The 20297-nt window shown below is 43.1% G+C and overlaps 1 protein-coding gene across 8 annotated transcripts in view; it reads right to left on the reverse strand.

Annotated features, from left to right (window-relative positions):
• tenm4 (teneurin transmembrane protein 4) overlaps positions 1–20297 on the reverse strand; it is a 414166-nt gene that overhangs the window by 223328 nt on the left and 170541 nt on the right. For 4 of the 8 annotated variants that reach the window (XM_067986263.1, XM_067986262.1, XM_067986261.1 and 1 more), the window contains one exon: positions 9522–9694. In XM_067986263.1, the coding sequence (XP_067842364.1) occupies positions 9522–9694 (173 nt within the window). Of the gene's footprint in view, positions 1–8168; positions 8268–9521; positions 9778–20297 lie in introns of all 8 variants that reach the window. The other 4 variants (XM_067986259.1, XM_067986257.1, XM_067986256.1 and 1 more) reach the window with 3 other exon arrangements.

Below are 20297 nucleotides of genomic sequence, written 5' to 3' on the forward strand. Positions count from 1 at the left end.
AATTTTATAACGGGCCTGTGATTTCCTGCCTGTGGTATGATGGAAATTCATATTTGTGGAGCTTCAGTGACTGAGGAAGAATTGATATTTTGCAAGTACTGTATAAATAAAAGATAGTCATTGCCCTTGGAAACAGTTTTGTACAGGATTATTATAGATGACCGATGATAGACAAAAATAATTTTAAAAAAGCAAAAGGGAGGGTTCAGTTAATGTAGTTGAGTACGTTCACAGCAATATATCTATATATATGAGCGTATGTATTTTACTTCCCATTTTCTCTTCTTCTTTCCTCAAAATAATGACTTTTGCTAGGATATGATTCCAGGGGGTAAATTTTAACCCCGAAGAACAGGTGGGTTGAGGGCGGGTGGGCAGTAAAAATACTCCGTTTTTGGAGCAGGACCGGATCCCGGCTCCGGACCGCATTCCAGCTCCAATGCGCCTACTTCCGGGTTTGACCCAGACGCATTTGGATGCACGTGCGCTTCTGACTCCCAGAAGTCGATATTTAAAGGGCCAATTTAGGTATTTAAAGTACTTAATGCGATTAACTTTGTGTATTGAGTTACACAAACCATTTTAACTTCTCCTGAATGTGTCTTCCGTGGCCTTTGAAAACATGCCATAGAAACGGAGGTGAGTTGTGGCTGACCCTTATTTGGACCTTTAAACCAGTGATTGACACGTGTGAATAAAAGGTGAGTTTTTGCAGCAGGGCAATCAGTTCTCTCAGACAAACCTTTGGCTGGGAGTTCTTTGTGTTTAGACTGAGATTTCTTTGTTCACTCTCAGAATTCTTGTGTTCACACATATTTACCTACATTTTGGACCCCCTCAAACTGACAATGGGGGACACAATGGATTTATCCTACAGTACATCTGAGGAGGAGGCACATCACCATCCGTGGCAGGCACAGCCTGCAGTTCTGGGAGCTGCAGGTCCACAAGACAGAGGTACGTCACAAGGACCAGCAGAAGAGCAGAGAGGGGACCAATGGAGGGGCCGAGGTCGCAGGAGGCACTACCCACGTAAGAGAGTGTACAGGCGGAGGCTGAGCTTCCTGCCCTCTCTGAGGAGCAGTGCCCACGCAGGCTCAGACATCTGCACGCTCCTTCATGTAGAGCTACTCCTGGCTGGGCCTGGTGGCCACGCATTGCCCATCGCACTCAAAGTAACCACTGCCCTCGATTTCTTCATCTCTGGATCCTTCCAGGGCGCCACCAATAACATCTCCAGGGTCTCTCAGTCGTCTGCACATAGGAGTATACGACAGGTCATGGATGGCTTGTTTGCCAGGGTATGCGACTTCTTCAACTTCCCCTGCGACGACATCAGCCAGACTGAAAGGGCAGTGGGTTTCAACTCTCTGGCTGGCTTCCCACAGGTGCAGGGCGCAATTGATTGCACACATGGAGCAATCTGAGCACCTCCACATGAGCCAAGACTGTTCATCAACCGAAAGGGATATCATTCCATCAATGCGCTGCTGGTTTGTGACCACCGGAAGAGGTTTCTGCAGGTGTGTGCCAAATTCTGTGGCAGCTGCCATTATTCCTTCATTTTGCGTGAGTCCAACAACCTGGCCCTCTTCCACGCACAAGACAGACTTAAGGGCTGGCTCCTTGGAGACAAGGGATTCCTGGAGACGTGGCTCATGACACGGGTGAGAAACCACACCAACGAGGCACAGCAGCGGTACAACTCCAGTTACATCACCACCAGGTGTGTCATTGAACAAGCCATTGGAATGCTGAAGATGCGCTTCAGGTGCTGGATCGATTTGGGGGAGCCCTTCAGTGCTCAACCCGTCAGCCCTACAGCGAGGGTGTACAGAATAATAGTCGTGTGTTGCGTCCTGCACAATATCGTTCAGCAGAGAGGATGCTTCATGAGCTCCAATATGCTCATGAAGCATCCTCATCTGCTGGCAACATTAAGAAGATGAGGAGGAGGAGGAGGGCGACAAAGATGGGCAACCCATCTAGATTGATTCCTGGGATGAGAGGATTGTCCTATGAGAAGAGGTTGAGTAGAATGGGCCTATATTCTTTCGAGTTTAGAAGAATGAGAGGTGATCTCATTGAAACATATAAGATTCTGAGGGGGCTTGACAGGGTGGATGCTGAGAGATTGTTTCCCCTGGCTGGAGACTCTAAAACTAGGGGGCACTGTTTCAGGATAAGGGGTCGGCTGTTCAAGACTGAGATGAGGAGGAATTTCTTCACTCAGAGGGTTGTGAATCTTTGGAATTCTCTACCCCTGTGGGCTGTGGACGCTGAGTCGTTGTGTATTTTCAAGGCTGAGTTAGATAGATTTTTGGATTCTCGAGGAATCAAGGGATATTGGGATCGGGCAGGAAAACGGAGTTGAGGTCGAAGATCAGCCATTATTTTATGAATGGTGGAGCAGGCGCGAGGGGCCGTATGGCCTATTCCTGCTCCTATTTCTTATGTTCTTATCGCCAGAGCAGCGGCGCACATGGTTGTTCGTGATGCCATGGAGTCACTCATATCTAATAGGTTCTCTTAAGGAGATCTGCAAACTAAAGATAGCAAAGTACTCAGACTGCCTCAAACAACCACCACCACCACCTCGACCAACACCAGCGCCCCCACCCCCCCAAATCTGCTTGCACAAAACAGTCCTTCAACCATGCATACCCCCATTGTAAACGTGCCCAATGAGTGGCATCAAGTCTTGGTGTTCATGGTGAAGCACATAAAAGGGCGCTTTCACAAAAGGGACTCAAGAATGGACAACACGTGGCAGTGATAGTGACAATTATGACATTTAATGTGCATGTAAGAAAAAACAAATATAAATGAAAAACATGACAATGCCTCAGACACCCATGTGCACACCCTTGGTGATTACAAAACCGTAGCCTTCCTCTTTCTACCGCTTCCATGTGGTGCATCATCTGATGCCCTTGGCCTATGACCTCTGAGTTTTGGAGCCCATGAGGCCTCCGCCAAAGATTGTTCCAAGAGCAGACGGCCATCGGGAGAGGAGGCAGCATTGCGGGTACTGGTTGAGGGGAGGCAACGGGTGAGACGTGGGTGTGGTTTGAGTGGAGTCCCCACTTCCATGTCCCATTCGCCATCATCCCTTTCCTGGTCCAGGGCTGCATCACTCCTACCACTCTGCTGGACAACAGCTTGGAGCAGATCTGTGACACGTTCGAAGGCCACGACAAAAATATCTGTCTGCCCGTTAACTGCGGCAGATATGCTGGTATCCAGAATCCGCCGATACCGTGGCCTGAATGGACACATTTGTGAGCCATGCTTGAAGCTCAATGGAGGCTTCCATTCTCTCCATTGTAGACAGTCCCACACTTAGCTGTGCCATCATTTCACTAATGGTGACAGAGGACTCTTCTATCCTCGCCGCTATTGTGGAGAGTGTGCGTGGCATGTCTTCCAGTATCGTGCAAAGGTGCAACTGTACCTCTATCATTCTCATTCTCAATGTTAGCTCCTGGGTTTCAGCATCTGTGTCCAGCTGAGCAGAGCTTGGAGAGGAGTGCGCCCACCGACACGGACCCTCCACAGCTGCCCCTGCTACCAGTGTTTGCTCGTGCTCACTTGTGAGTGGTGAATCACCAGGTGACAACCCAACTAACTGTCCAACAGGAATGGAGCTCCTCTGAGGAATCGCCCTCTTCCATGGTGCATGCCTCATCAATCCTTGAAGGCCCTGGAAGAGAACATAAAGCAATATTAACAATCATCGCAGAAGTTAGTTTGCAATGAGCATACTGAGGTGTGCAACAGGTCCATTATTGATAACATCAATTCATGATGTACGTGAAGGTTGTTAAAGTTTTGTCACCAGTCGTTTGCGGGTTGCAAGTCTCGCCATCTCCGATGGCTAGGCATTCAACCATGCGGCTCAGATCCAATGCCTCCTCCTCCACCTCTATCAAGGGCACTATTTGTGGTGGCCCGCCTCCAGTCCAACTCCTCTCCCGTGCATTTTGCGCTGTCTTCTCCTACAAGGGGAGAAAGAACAAATGTGTGAGTGAGTGAAGGTTATGGGGTCACCCGATGGATGCATTGAATTGGGTGAGGCTGCCAACGAAAGTGATGCATCAGAGGGTATCAGACAGATTCATGACATTGCATCGGGATTGGGGTGAGTGGAGGTGGTGGGTTCACAAATGGGGAGGTGAGGAAGTGCACAGAAAGTGAAGGTAAGTTGATAATGAGACTTAAGTGGGTGTGAGGAGTGATTGTGATGTGATTGAGTAGACTTGGCAAGATAGAGTGAGGGAGGGGGTAATGTACACCAAAGGATGTAGGTGAATCAATACTCACTTGTCCTGACCTAGTTAGGTCATTAAAGCGCTTCCTGCGTTATACCCACGTCCTTGCCACTGTGCTCCTGCTGCTCAGCTTTTCTGCCACCTCGAGCCAGGCCTCCTTGGTGGCAGAGGCAGGGTGCTTCCTCCGATCAGCTGGGTAAATTGTGTCCATCCTGCTCCTCACACGGGCCAGTAGCAACTCAAGAGAAGAATCGTTAAAGCAGGGTGCTGTCTTACTACTTTGGTGTTCCATCTTTGCAAATTCCTCCTTTCTCCCTCAAACTCCATGGCTGAGTGGCCCTTTATATACTCTAGTTCCCATCATTTGGTTGCGCAGCACGCCCGCTGCGCAGCTTGGAGACGCGAAACCCACAAGTTACATTAAGGGCCTTCAATTGAGTCGCGATCACTCGAGCCAACACACAGATTTTTTTCTGGGTTTCCGACGTAACCATTCACGCCCTTGTTGAGTTCCCGCCGCCATGTTAAAATTATGCCCCAGGAGTAGGAAGCCTTCATGTACCTTGCACAAGTGACCATTCATCAAGAATGATCCTGCAAAGTGAGTTATTTGGCAGGGGATCTCACCCATGGATGGCATCACAGATGAGCCGTATCCTATTCTCAATCAACATCTAGTTTCGATGAGTGAATTGCAATCAGTGGCAGGGAATGACTGGTTTTCCCCTCTGTAGTCCAGGGCACTGAAGCCCATTTGTAGAACATTAACTGCTGCCCCGTATTAGATCAGCAAATTAAGCACAGACTGGGTTTTGAGCCTGGGATCTTTGATCTATACGGCTTAGTGCGAAAAGGGGCAGTGCCTTTACCCACTTGACATATGGCACAGCCCAAATTAATGTATTTTGTTTAGATTTGCAGAATGGAATAAAAACACTGACTTATAAAGGAAAATAGGTTAAAAAAGAAATCTGAGCGGAATTGAATGAGTGAAAACGGACAATTGCACAGAGCTCCATTCCTCAGCCATACATGAATGCAAATAGTCCCTGTAATAAAATCTGATGCGGAAGATTAAATTTTGCAGGGCCATGCTTGGAACTGGTGGGAAACCATCTTGGCTTGTACAGTCATAAAGAGGGTAATTTTAACTTTTATCGCTGAGCGAAAAAAGGCAATAGCGAATCGGCAGCCTGTATATTGGGTGGGGTGTAAGATGGGCTGCGCATCCGCTACCACCCAGCGAAATAAAAGTGTTAGGACAAAATAATAAGAGATACATAGATCGAATAGGCAGGGCATTTCTAGCGTGATCATTTTAAAAGAAATTCATTGGAAGGTGAGAAGCAATAACTTGTCAAGTTTGGTGGAAGTCCCCAAATGAATTAATTAATCATTAGACACATTCAGGTTTGAAAATGTAACATGCAGGTAAGTTTTTTTAAAAATTCCTAGCCGATCCTCCGTGGCATTGCCTATTGAGGCTGGGATCTGGTTCTAACATTTAGCTACTAAGGTGGAAGCCTTGTTTAAGCAATAAATATTGTGGCGACAAGAGCAGGTCAGAGGCTGGGTATTCTGTGGTGAGTGACTCACCTCCTGACTCCTCAAAGCCTTTCCACCATCTACAAGGCACAAGTCAGGAATGTGATGGAATACTCTCCACTTGCCTGGATGAGTGCAGCTCCAATAACACTCAAGAAGCTCGACATCATCCAGGACAAAGCAGCCCGTTTGATTGGCACTCCATCCACCACCCTAAACATTCACTCCCTTCACCACCGGCGCAATGTGGCTGCAGTGTGTACCATCCACAGGATGCACTGCAGCAACTCGCCAAGGCTTCTTCGACAGCACTTCCCAAACCTGCGACCTCTACTACCTGGAAGGACAAGGGCAGCAGGCACATGGGAACAACACCATCTGCACGTTCCCCTCCAAGTCACACATCATCCCGACTTGGAAATATATCGCCATTCCTTCATCGTCGCTGAGTCAAAATCCTGGAACTCTCATCCTAACAGCACTGTGGGAGAACCTTCACCACATGGACTGCAGCGGTTCAAGAAGGAGGCTCACCACCACCTTCTCAAGGGCAATTAGGGATGGGCAATAAATGCTGGCCTTGCCAGCGACGCCCACATTCCATGAACGAATAAAGAAAAAAGCTTATCATTTTAAGCCACTGCTCAGGTACTTCCTGTGGGGAAATGATGGGTAATTGTATGAGTTTTCACTCCTGGCACATAGCCTACTCTTCCAGGATAACAATTTGGCAATTTGGGCACATGACCCCTCATGATTTTGCAGCCATTGTGCCAGAAGTACAAACTCATAAAACGTCCCAAAATAGGTACACACTTCAGTCAATTAGAGGCTAACTGTTGAGGGAACGTCCTGTAGATTAGCAGCTGTTTGTAAATCCCATGCTCCTGACCTCAGGGAAGGGCCAGGTCATCAGGTAGAAAAGCCAGCACTGATTTCTTTCTTTTCTTTTAGTGTATACTTTTAACACATTAAGGCATTGCAAATAAAATTGATACGCATTAGATACAAGATTCAGAAGACTAAATTTCTACAAATATACAAAGAAGAAAATGGATGGTTTGGAATGTATTCAAGTTCAAATGGAACAAAAAAACTAATATCTGTTAAGGACATGTATTTGATTATAGTAGGGCAGCATCGAAGTGTAAGTATTACAACATGAACCACCATATTGGCTTGAAGGTTAGCTCAGCTTTATTGTATTAATAATGTGACTAAATGAAAAAAAGAAGCTTTCAGATCTTAAAATCTTAAGTAGTGGCACGATGAGTGTACACGTACAATTAATGATGCACACATTCTCCCATGCAAATCAATGTGAAGTGAATTTAAAGTGACAAGAAAATTGCAGCACAGTGCAATAGTGCATTAAAAGGAGGGCAGCACAATAAATAAAATCAGTTTTTAAAAAGAAGAAATTGAAAAGAATCAGAAATTTAGATCAGCGGGAAGTGGCAGCGAAGGAGATAAAAAAACCCACAGGCTTCACTATACTGGTGAGGAAATAGAAATTAATGGACACTTAGGAGAGAGCCGTAACTTAGTCTAAGGGCTCAGAAAATGTCATAAAACCACAGGGATGAATCTTGAGTGCTTTACAACTGCCATTCGAACCGTAGTTCCATTAGTTTCTGGCATTATATAAAGCTTTTTTAGACATTTTGTGCAAATGTGGGAGTCAGCATTCAGTGTGCTTGAAGTGTGATGATGTTTTCAAAACATTGTTAATGGTTATGATGTCAACAAAGGAGGTTTAACCAGATTTCACCAGGGTTTACCTTACTTATTTCTATTTCATCAGAGCTGGGTCAGATTGCAATTTGGATTTTGAAACTCTCTATATATCTTCAGGCAGAATAGATAATGTCAGCAAAATTGGGTTATGAAATCAACTAGAACAGAAATTCAATGGAAAGAATACTACAATCTGGCCAAATTGACTTTAAAATCTTTCTACTGCACACTCTCAAGTTTGTAAATAGACACATTTCCACTGTAGTTATCATTCCTTGCTAGGTCCATAGTTAGAACTAACACTCATAATTTTGGCTCCTGTTAGCATTTACAGAAAAGTCTGAATAAATCAGTAAAATATACAAGTTCGCTGGACACAATTGCTTAGCACTAAAAGCGAAGATTTTAGTTTGCACCAGACAAGTGATAGAACACTATTATCACAAAAGCTGTTGCTTTCAATAAAAGAAGTGACATTAGATAATAGCAGTTTATCACTGTCTGATAAACATAATCTGTAAACTTTTGAAGCAGATTTTGTAAATTGAGTTTTCAACTCAAGGCAGGAAGAATTGAGCAAAGAGGTCATTATTCCCAGCAAGAAGCATCACATACCCATCATTGTAACCACCTTCATGTCGAGCAGAGGTAAAAACGTCCATCTCAATTAGGTTGTCCTGCAAAGTCTCTAGGAATGTCTGCTTTGCTACATTTCTACATTCAGATGGAAATATGAATGAAGCCAATGAGCTGCATATGTATAAAATAGTGAATGGAGACAGCAAAAATCAAAACCAGCAAAATGGCCGAAAAATTAAAAACCAGACATCAGTGTAATGGTAGGAATAGAAGTGGCAGAGAAATTACTGATGTCCTTTTTAAATCATGCTATTCAGATCAGCAGTTTAATTGTTTTAAGGTATAATGTAAAATGGTTAGGATAAAATTACTTCAAGTGAATGAACCCTGAACCCTAATCCCTAAACCCACCACCATCGGCTTGGAGTTTCCGCATGTTTTCCGTTCAGATAGCAGCGCAATCTGGGACGCATTGACTGAAATAGCGTAAAAGATTGCGGAATTTAAAAAGTGAGTGAGTTACGCCCCTAAGCAATTCCATCCAGTTTCCGCGATCTTTTACGCTGGTTCAAAAGTTAATTTGCCCGAAGCAGTCCCCGCCCACAAAACTGGCCACATCCCCACGTCAGAATGATGAGTTTCTGCCCATTGCGCCTGTTCAGGGGTGTTCATCACATTGCAACCAGAATTTCAGACGCACAGGCACTCGTGGTCACATCGTTGATGACATGCAGCTGCAGTGCCCAGCAGTCAACTGAAGCCTCACTCAGGTATGTTTCTCATACTGATGCCACAGTTATTTTAAATGACTTTAAATTCAGTTTAAATGAGTTCAAATTCAGTTAATTGATTTGCCCTTGGTCCAAACGACCTGTGACCAGCAGTCAATCGAAACCACTAATTGGCCTGGTTCTTCAGCTGCAGAAATTAACTGAACAAATTTTCAGTTTAAATTAGTTTAATTCAGTCATTTTGAGGCCCCATTGGCCCTGTTCCAATCAATAATCCATTGCATTCGATTATGCTGCTAGATTGCGCTGATTCATGGGAGATTTTATGTTCGGGCTTATGCAAATGAGCTTGCGTGGAAACTTGGGCGTAACTTCACCTCAGCAAAACCAGCGCAGTTTTCGGCACATTCCAGACGCATTTCCCCATTGTGTCCCCTAGCGGAAACTCCAGGCCATTATACTATCATAAAGTATCACTTATAAAACATTCATATTCTGTTTTATGTTAACAATTTAAACAGATTTTAAGAAATGTGATACAGAAAGATTCCACAATATTAGATTTACAAATTTTAGTTTCAGGTTTTCTAGAGTATTGGTGATAAACAACCACAGCAGTTTAGGCCACATTATTATATTAACAATGCGAGATGCCTACCTGGTCTCCAGGGGGATGTTACTGTTGAGTAGCCAGTTGTCCTGCATGTGGGCAGGCTCCTGTATGCTGGGAGGTGGTTCTGGAGGGGGTGGGAGATCGGCTGGACTGGGACTAGGGTTATTGCATGCAGTGAAGTTCCCCCTGTTCAATGAGCTCACTGAGGAGGCGTGAGGCTGGTTTAGAGTATGGGTATGTGTCATTGGAGGTGGAAGTGTTCTGAGCATTGAATGATTCTGAGGAGGATTGGTCAAGTGATCTGAAAGAAAAAAAATTGGACATATGATTAGAAATATCAATACTGAAATAAACTGGTAGCCATAAGGTTGTTTGCTGGCACCTTTACTTTTAAAGGTTTTTACTGTGAATGCAAAGGGTGGAAGTGAACAGCCTTTTGACTTTTTTTAACCACCTGTTTTGCATAGGTTCAAATTACTAAATAGTAGCTCAATACCAGATCCACTGCTTATACATCTATTCAACCTCCCAACTCAATCTACATTTCATAAGCTTCTCAGTTCATCAAGCACTGAATGACTTTTGCAGATTTTAAAATACAGCAAATTTTAAAGATGATTTTCTCTAAATTTCTAATGCTTATTATTAGGCAGAATGTTAGGCGCACACACAATCGTAGCGACTTCTCCTCTTGCAGTATCTTCTGAATTAACTAAAATTAATTTTCCTCGAGACAATTACAAAAGACTGGAACTGATTTTAACTCCAGACAGATTTTGGGTGGATGGGTGGGTAATGAGGTGAGTTGGAAACTCACTCACTGCTCCAGAAAGGAGGCCCGGGCTAGTTTAACTCCTGGGCCTCATTTAAATCCCGCCAGCCAGCTTCCCACATCAGGCATCTCCACATGGAAAATTTAAAAACGTAGCAGTTTAGGCCTCTTCTGACCCTAGCTCCTCTTCCCTGCTGTCTCCACTTGGCAGGAAGGCCACAGCGGCATCTCGTTCAGGGCATCCATTTAAAAGTGCAGTCGGATCCCAATGAAGTCACAGGACCTGACATGCATATGTAAAGAAGGACCCCGCCGGCATTGGGCAGGGTGTCCTTGCCGCCTGCTCAGTAATGCAGGTTAAAATTCAAAACAGGCGGCTTTCTGACGGGGTAAGTAACCAAGGCGATTTTAACTGCCCATCCACCCTGAAACTGGATGGATAGGGTTAAAATCGGCCGCACTATTTTTATGGACCATTTTTGGCCATGTTAAAAAGGCACCAAGGACTACTCCAGGAAATAGTACTAAACAATTTGAAGATTTTTACAACTGTTATTTTTAAATCATTCTATTGCTTGGAATTTTCTATCATTCCAGTTTGATCGCTGAAACTGCCAATGATTTTCTGCTAATGCGACTGCTGCAGATGATCTAATTCTCTTAAAGCAGTTACAGTTATTACATGGCATCCCGAATTATTTATTCCAGTTTAGAATTTGGTGTAATGAGTGTCAATATGGACGCTGACACTCAAAATGTAGGACAACATATGCGGCATCACTTTTTTAGTGTACATATGAGGGTAAAATTTGTGAGGTTCCTCTCCCAGTGTGGAAGCTCGTTCGGTTGCAGTGTCAATCGAAGAACTGGGGGAAGAGGTCAGCGCATCTGACTTGTGGTACTTTTGATTTTCTAGGAAAATCAGGAATACGTGCCATGCAACCAACAGCCAGCAACCCAACGGCAGGTTATGCTAGCATTGCTAGCACAGTACGGAAAGAGGAAAAAGGACAAATGAGAGATTTGCAACAATGATGGGAAAATAGAATGCCAACATTCCCACTTGTCAACCGCAGGACATCCCTCTTAAAGTGGGGCACTGGGTTTTGTTTCATAATGTTGTTCCCTAAATGGAACACAGAAAACAGAGGGACAAGAGCAAGCCATTCAGCCCCTCGAGCCTGTTCCATCAGTCAGTCAGATTATGACTGATCTGTAGCTGAATAACATTTATCCACCTTTGATCCCTATCCCTTGAGACCTTTTTTATATAAACCAGGTGATCTCCCATGGCATTGCAACATAGGGAGTCAACACCAAGGGCAGTCTTTAGGTCAAGCAGGGTTACAGGGCCAAGGGACAACTGCAAAGATGGTTGCCAGAGGGAGAAGGTAGAACAGAGTGGGGTAGAAGGAGCAGGTAGGGCAAGTTTGAGGCTGGGGAGGAAAGTAAAGGAGGATCTGGGGGAGAAGGAAAGGAAAGGAAGGAGAGAGGAGAGAAAGGGTGAAGGAGAGAGAGGGGAGGGGGGAAGAGGCGAGGAAGGGGGGAGAGACGAGGAAGTACTATTCGACACCCCTGAATCATCAAGTATATACTAAATAAATATACAACGGCCCTGGCATCATATATAATAAATATGAATAATATATATAGCACAGCCCTTGTTCTTCCATGAGAGAAGTTTCAACATTCTACATGTGTTTTTATGTGGAGTCCAGCACACCACATGGTGGACCAACCCAGCAAACCCCTAGTGAGGAGGCCATTGTATCTTCCTTTAAAGTTATACATGTAGGGAGCACCTGCCCACAGTGTGCCTAATGTGCGTGGATGCTGACCACAAAGGCTGACAACAGAACAGGTCAGAGAGGAGCACCGGCTCAGAATGGGCTGGTAGCTGAGAATGGGGTGATCGGGGAGACAGACCTTGCGAACAGGAGCAGTGTAAATCACAGCCGTCAGAGCGTAGGGAGCCTCAGTACTCACCTGAACCTTCTCCACTGAACATTCTTCAGTGTCGGTCTCCAATTTAAGAGTCTCTGAAACTTCTGCATTGAAAACTTTTTGAAGTACTGAAAGGAAAGAATTTATGAATGGGGGCTGCTGATTACCAACAACCCAGGACTATTTTATCAGAAAAGCTGGAAGAATCTGGTTTAATACAAAAAGGTGAATTTCTGACTCATGTATAGGTTTTATGGCAATGTTTACCAAAAGTCTTGTCTTTATTTATTGTGGGGTGCAAAAAACAAAAATGAAAATGAGGACATGTGAATTTGGTGTTGTTTTTAACTGAGTAGATCAGTAAGAGCTGTTGGATGGTACCGTGCATCTCTCCTGACTGTAAATTATATACAAACCATTACCAGTTTATAATCTAGCTCAGAACAAACTTTCTGTGTAGCTCTGGCAGTTTGTAATGGTGTTCAAGTCTGGGGAATACCACTCACTTGTGGGCACCAGCTGTTTCAAAGGAGGCTTTCCTGATACAAGATTAATTTTATTCCCATGATTTGATAAAAGTGGAGGATCCACGATGCTAGTATTGTGCTGCAATTGGGAAAGAGGCTTCTTCAAGAGAACTGGAGACTGGAACAGGAAAGGAAATAAAGGGCTACAAGCTCTTCCATTAAGAAACGTTGCAGGAGCAGCAAGGACCATTGGTATGGAGATAATTTTATTAGGTAGGACTAAAAACTGCTTCCAAATTCAATGAGTGGAAGAATTCAGTGTCAATACAGTGGGGCTGTCACGTAACGTTAGTTGAGCCCGACTGTACTTATGGGTCACATATTGTAACCCTCACAGCACCACCTTCGGGCACAGTACCAATGTTGCAGCCACTCACTATTTTTAATATACAATTGATAGATATATGAATATTAAAAAATACAATTACTTCAAGTCATATTTCTTCTCTCTGATTAACTTGTTTCTTATACTTGGCAAGAGGTTTCATTGTGATTGACCATCTGTTACATGGTTATGAGGTGTTAACCTATTCTCTATCTGCTGAAATGTTTTCTCTGATCAAATAATTGTGTCAGAGGACATAAATTAATCTTTCTGCATTGTTTGGGAAAATAGGAAATATACAACATGATTAACTGTTGAGGATGTTCATATTTGTAACAAACATTATGACAGTGCATACGGCAGTCTATGTATACATGTAACTATCTCTTGACCTTTAAGTGGAATCTATCCTACATCATAATACATATGAATACAATGGTTAAGTAGGTGAAGCATGTCATATTATGTAAATTATATTCAAACTCATTGTCTTGTACTATAAGACAATTATTTAATTAATTTAATTAATTACTTAACGCAATTTCCAATTAACTACAATTTGTTCTATGCAGTGCCTATGTTTACTTAATAATTATCTCACATTGTATGTAACATTGAAAATGGATTATATGTGGCTTATTTGGCTGCTGCAAGAAGAGTATTTTTACAGTAGGCGGGGGAGCTAGTTAAAGATCTAGAAATTTGATCGCAATGCGCCTGTTTTACAGACATAAATGGTCGCCTTAGGGCCCAATATGGCGGGCGGCGTGCGCGGCCTCTTTCTGCAGCAGAAGTGCACCACCTGCCATATTGAATCTGGCTGCTTAGTAGGCATCCAGGGCACATGCCTGAAACTGACATTAGGTCCATTGTATATGCAAATCTGGGGGGCCTAATGCCTGCTTCAAACCATTTTGGGCATGCTGTGGTCAATTTTTTCAGGTGCTCAGCAGCCAAAACAACGGTCCTTAAAGGATCTACTGGAGGCTGCCACCCAAAAGGTAGGATTCATGATTTTTTAAACTTACCTTGTTGTGATGCCAGGAGAAGCAGGGGTGCTCCACCTGTCCACATTAAAACTGCGGGCCACTGCCAGCCACCGCTCGCCCCCTTCCCAATTGCCTCCTCCCCCGGACTCTCTTGATTTGCTATAACCCCGCAACCATCAAGCTGCCTCTGGGGCCAGGACTGGCATCTGCAGCTCTCTGATATTATCCTAATGAGACTGGCGGACCAATTTGCCATGGTCTTGCCACCATCCTCATTAAGCTTGTGCAGTGTGTGTTGTACCGGGATTATGCCCCGTTTTGGGTGCGATCTAATTTGTAGGCCCAATACTTTTCACAGATATACAGATCAAGAGGATGCTTTCTAGGTAAGAAGAGGTCTTCAAGAGCATTCTCCAATATTTAACTCTCAAACATACATTCTGATGTTATTGAATACCAGTAAAACATTCTGTAAAATGTAGCAAACAATTGAGTTCATAATCTGTACCACATATCATGATATTAATCCCATAAATATTTTTCATATCGCAGAGATGACGTCACAATTAACAGGTGACACTGTGATTGGAAAAAGTCATTTCACAGTGACATCAGCAATCTTACATTTTACCATGTCTTTGAACTGGTGACTGGTCATGTCTTCCATACAAGGTCTGTAAACGCAAGCCAGGTTCCTGCCTCAATTACTTTCCTATTGACAAACTGAATTTTGTATTTGGTATATGTCTGTGTTGATAAGCTTACCAAACATCACAGAGTTAGTTGCATCATTTCAACACTAGTTTGCATGTTTTGGGGGATTTTTAGTTCTGCAGAGAGAAAAAGCCTTATTAATTGAAAGTGAAAACAAAGCAGAGAAAGAGGGAGCATATTGAAACATCAGAGTTCTGACTGTAAATCACTTTGGTTCGATCTGTGGCTTCAAACTGTTAGCAACCACCTCTGAAATACTGCTGCTGATTCTGAAGGAACTGTGTGATATGAGTTAAATTCAAGATGAAAGTAAAACGGCAAAACAACAAAAAGTCAGTTGCATCCCTTTATTTAGATAAATAAACTCTTTTACTCTTTAAACTCCCAACTTAACTCCTGACTGAGCTCTGCTGTTACAGCAGGAAACATCTGAGCATAGAAGCGACAACCATTTCATTCCAAGTTTGAGGCAGGACAATACGGGGGTAGATTTTCGGCTGTCAGTGCCTGGATGGCAATCTGGCGGGACAGATTGTCCTGTCATTGTAGAACCCGCCCGACTTTCATTCCATTGAAATTAGTGGAATGAAAATCAGGCAGGTTCTATAAAGGGCAGCCAGATCACTGCCCAGATGGTGGACAAAAATCTACCATGGTGTGTGACCACTGATGAAGTGTATCGGTTTAGTTCCCATTTCAAATTAAAATAGACATCCAACTTTAAGCATTTCCATCACTTACCAACATATGATATAAACAGAATACATGACCAAGAAGGAAACAATCCATATCCCACTTATGGCACTGCCCATAATTCAATCTTGACTGTTGCTCACCTTGTCAAAACAGTCCATTCAGAGGTTATAAATAACATCCTGCAGGTCTTCATTGCCTATCCCCTGTTAGAATGTAAGCTTCATACTTGATGTGAATGATCCGTTTTCAATTGTCACAAATGTTCATAGACCACTGATTCACACTGAAATATTAATGTGGGTTCCAATAACAAATAATCTGCTACCCTTCGGAAAACAGTGGAGAAAGGTCAAAGAGCAGACCAAAACCACAGAATGTGGGACATGTATATACCTGTAGTGCAACTCAATGTGATAGCACATGACTGAATCACTTGCCCACTTTATGTCCTGATTCTGCATACAGTGCATCCATTACAAACATTCTATTACCCCACGGCCTGCACACAGACTATAATGGGAAAATTTGGATGTTGAGCCAAGTGTCCTGGTCATTCATTTTTTTTTAAAGTAAGCATAATACATGTATGAATCAAGGGATATAGGAATAGGGCAGGAAAGTGGAGTTGAGGTGGAAGATCAGCCATGATCTTATTGAATGGCGGAGCAGATTCGAGGGGCTTTATGGTCTACTCCTGCTGCTATTTCTTATGTTCTTATGAAGACTGAATGTATCAATGCACAAGCAACTGTCCCCTTAAAACAAACATTTTAGTTAACAAAATTCCATTAACTGAGTTTTTTCTAACGTAACCATCATATCTCCAACCCAAGAGGGAAGGAAGTATTATAACTGATATCTCCATCTATTAGTCTGCAAACACAATGATTTGAGAAAACTTCACTGTATTTAAACCAAGTCCGGCATGATTATTTGAGGATTTGTATAAATGCTATTCTTCAGTTACCTTGTCCGTATTTCATAAGAAAAATCAACTATTTTCAGTGGAGTGTGCCATTGCAGGCTGTCAGAATGAATCAGATGCTACTTTCTCCCACTGTTGGTTGCACATGTACTTGAGGCAAAAGAGTTTTAAGATGAGCTGATGGTTGCGGACAGTACAGTTACAGTGAGGTACAAATTTCACAGTGCCATTGCACTACCAGAAGGGCGACATGGGGGTGGAACTCCTGCCTGCTGCTTTTACCTACTAGTGAACACATCCGAAATCCTGGGAATGGGATCATTTAAATACCAGGAGCGGGCATCTGCACTTGTAGTGGCACAGAGATGTTCACCCAGCTTTGCAACTGGAATTTGCTGCTGCTGCCAAGAGGGGGAGTCAGGGACCCAGATCAGCCTGAAGATATGTGTTCAAAAACAATTATCATCTAGTCAAATGAACAAAATGGCTATTGAGTAACAGTAATGGATTCTTCTGGGGTAGACTCCCATTTGACTGTTCCCAATTGGGGCCTTCACTATACTCAGAACAGGACCTCTGCTGACTCTCGGCAGACATAGGTCTTGCTGGACTTATCGGGGTGCATCGTTTGGCATTCTCAGAGTAGCTGGGAGCGCCACCAGACACACCCCTAAACTGCTGCCAGGATGTGAGGGCAGGCAGAAGAAGCGCCCACCTCCCTGGATTGGGATTTTCTGGGTAGAAATCCGACAGATCTGGGTTCCTTCTGAAATTCTGACACCTCTGGCAGAATTCTCACCAGAGGGTGTAATTTCTAGGCTATTATGTTTATTTGCTGATTGATCCCAAAGAAGTCATCTGAGGCAAATAAACTGCTAAAATTTAGCTTTTAAAAATTTTTGATTCTCCTCAAAAGAATTTTTGAGACATGCCTGGTTGTCCTTTATGAAGGTTTATTTTCTTTCAGACTGATTGCAGCCAATTTATTTTTAAGATAAGGAGGATATTGCTGGTGTCAATAGATTAATTGGCTTTATTTGAGCATTTATGTCACTGCACTTCAGGAATTACCGGGGTATTTAAATAAAGCAGGGAGTGAGGTTGAGCTGGTGATAACTGTTAATTAATTTTAAAAATTATACGGAAATTTCCAATTTAAGATTTTACGATGCTTACATTTTTGGGTTTTTACGCTAGATATTTTCCTCTGGTTCAGCATCACAGATCACTCCCATAAGTGAATGCTCACACCCTTTGATCCAGAGTGTGCCTTTACTTGTCCAATCTCTTATATATGAAAACTATGTGTGGTCTCAGGATTCTAAAGGTACTGTACCTGTAGGTGGTGCTGAACAGTAACATTACATGACTAATTGAGTATAATAGGCCAGCATCTAACGTTATGTGACAGCCCCAAAATCTAACCTCAATGATCCGGAAATATGCATTGCAGAAAAAATAGCATTTAGAGTTTATCAGGAAATTGTCAAATGAACAGACAGTAGCATAAAGCATCTTGAATGGTCGTAATTCATAACCCTTCTACTTTCAATACCGTGAAGCTGCTGAAACTAAATTCTGGCATGTCCGAGTGCATCGGCGAACCTACTGAACCTAGCAAACCTGGGTGCACATCTAATCACTGGTCTAATGAAGCAGTAGGTGGGTGTGAATTCTGTCTAAGTGTATAGGAAAGTGTGGAAACATTAAAAGTGGAAGAATGGAGGCACAGAAACAAAATCCTGGCTTATCCAATGCATTGGCAAACTGAATCTGGCTATGCATCTGAGCACTGGTGTAAAGGAAGAAAAACTGAGGTAAAAACAGTAGATTGACATAAAATGAATGCTGTCCTAGTGGGGGCATAAGTTTGAAAATATTGGAAACGAAAGACTGGAGACATGGATATGGGACTAATGATTTAGCAATATACGTGCCATTACCCCATCACCCACATGCAAGCAGAAATGATCCACTCCCATTCCTCACAAGAAAAACACTTGTCGGAACTTTCAACTCTGGTGGGGTTGTAACAAGGATGATATCAGATCGGCCACCCGTTGTACCCATCCGATTTACCTTTCAAAAAAATCGTGTGTGGTGTATAAAGGGCGAACAATCTGATATTGTCCGTTTTATGTCCCCGCCGAAGTTGATAGTTCTACCCACTCTCCTCCCCTGGAGATGGAAGTGGGCCCTAACCCAATGCAGCTGCCCCCTCCCACTGAGAGGAAAATTGGCCCTGCCCCAGTGCCAGCTAAACCTCCCCATCCACTGTTGCCCCATCTCTTCTACCCTCTGTCCCCATCCTCTTCATCTCCTATCCTCTCCTCCCCCATCTCTCCCTCTACTGTGAATAAATAGGCCCTGGCTCCTGCATTGTCCTTTGTTGCTTTCTCTCCGCCACTCCCTCCTCCTGCCATGTTGCCTTCCATTCCCCACCTCCCATCCGCTCTCCCTTCCACCTTCGCATGCCCCCTTTCTCTCCATGTCTGCTCCTTCTCTCCCTCACATCTTCTCTCTCTTCCCTTCTTCCTCCCATCTGTCTCCTCCCACTGCATTTTAACCCACTTGGTTTGAATACTGGCCTTGGTCATGACTCCCTGCATGGAAAACAGGAGATCAACTAGTATTCAAATAATTGTGGCAAACCCAGAGGACCCTTGTCTATGTATTTCAGTTTACTGGTTATATCACTGCTGCCAAGTGCTTTCCTTGTCAACAGAAAGGTGGAAGAATAAACACATATCAGACCAAACCTTAAGCTATCAAGTGCTGGACAGATTAATGAACAGTAAACAGATAAACGAACCATATTAAATACAAACAGTAGGTTTATATTAAATACAGAATTTACTATTCCTTCTCAAAAGCACTTCTCTGTTAACCCTCATGGTAAACTGAACTGGGAGCCCAGTTCCTGACTAAACTTACTTAGCAGTTGGCTGCAAACTGATCCACAGAGTCTCTTCCTGCCTCTGTCTATCAAGCTTCAGAATGATTGCTTATTTGGTCAAGTCAGCTTGAAATATACCCTCAAAACCACTTCAAAATAGACTGGAACAAAGAATATTGAAGATGTATCTCTCATTACTATATTAGGTGGTTAGCCATTCACAATATTCAAAACAGTATTAGCCCATGCAAATACAACTGCCAATCATACATTTTAAAACTATCCATAGGGTATTTGCCTTTGAATTGAATTATTTGACCTACCTAAACTATCCTGTCCCACCTGATTGCTGCTTAAAATTGACTCCTATTAGTTACTGTATTTTGAACACACTGTGCCAGACAAGCAGGGGCAGAGTTATGATTTACATATGTATAACAACTCGCCTGTTTTGTATGAAATAAGTTGGGCTATTTCTGAATAGGGAACCTGGATTTTTAACCCTGCATGTCCCAGGACAAAGGGAAAAGGAATAAAATAACATATCGTGTGCATTACGATGATGTGTGATTTGGGTCGCTGGCCTGTTTGTGGGTGAGTTGGAGCAGCTGGTTATGTTCTGCAACTTTGAACCTGCAGTAATGAAGGAGAGAGCCTTCACCATTTGTATTAGAGCAGTTAACATTCATGGGAAGATGCGAAGAGTGTCACTAATAATAAGTGTAATAGATTACCAATGTCAGACCAGAGGAAATCAGGTCCATCTGAGAGCACGAAAGTTCGTTCCCTTTGTCTGTTGCTGCAAACCAATTTTTCATGCATTTTTTTAGATTTTTTAATGATTGCAGCATGTAATAATTTTTATATCTAGTGCGAGAAAATAAACCCTTTTGATAGTCAGAATAGCATTGGAAACTAGAAATTACTGTTGGTGGTAATATTGGGTGAACTTTTAACATGTTCATATGATAGTTATCTGTCCACTATTTTAGTGAAGGCACCTAACACCACTGTTAAAATAACAGACTGAAGA

The sequence above is a fragment of the Heptranchias perlo genome, chromosome 6 (genome assembly GCF_035084215.1).
Source record: "Heptranchias perlo isolate sHepPer1 chromosome 6, sHepPer1.hap1, whole genome shotgun sequence".
In the NCBI taxonomy this organism is placed as follows: Eukaryota; Metazoa; Chordata; class Chondrichthyes; order Hexanchiformes; family Hexanchidae; genus Heptranchias; species Heptranchias perlo.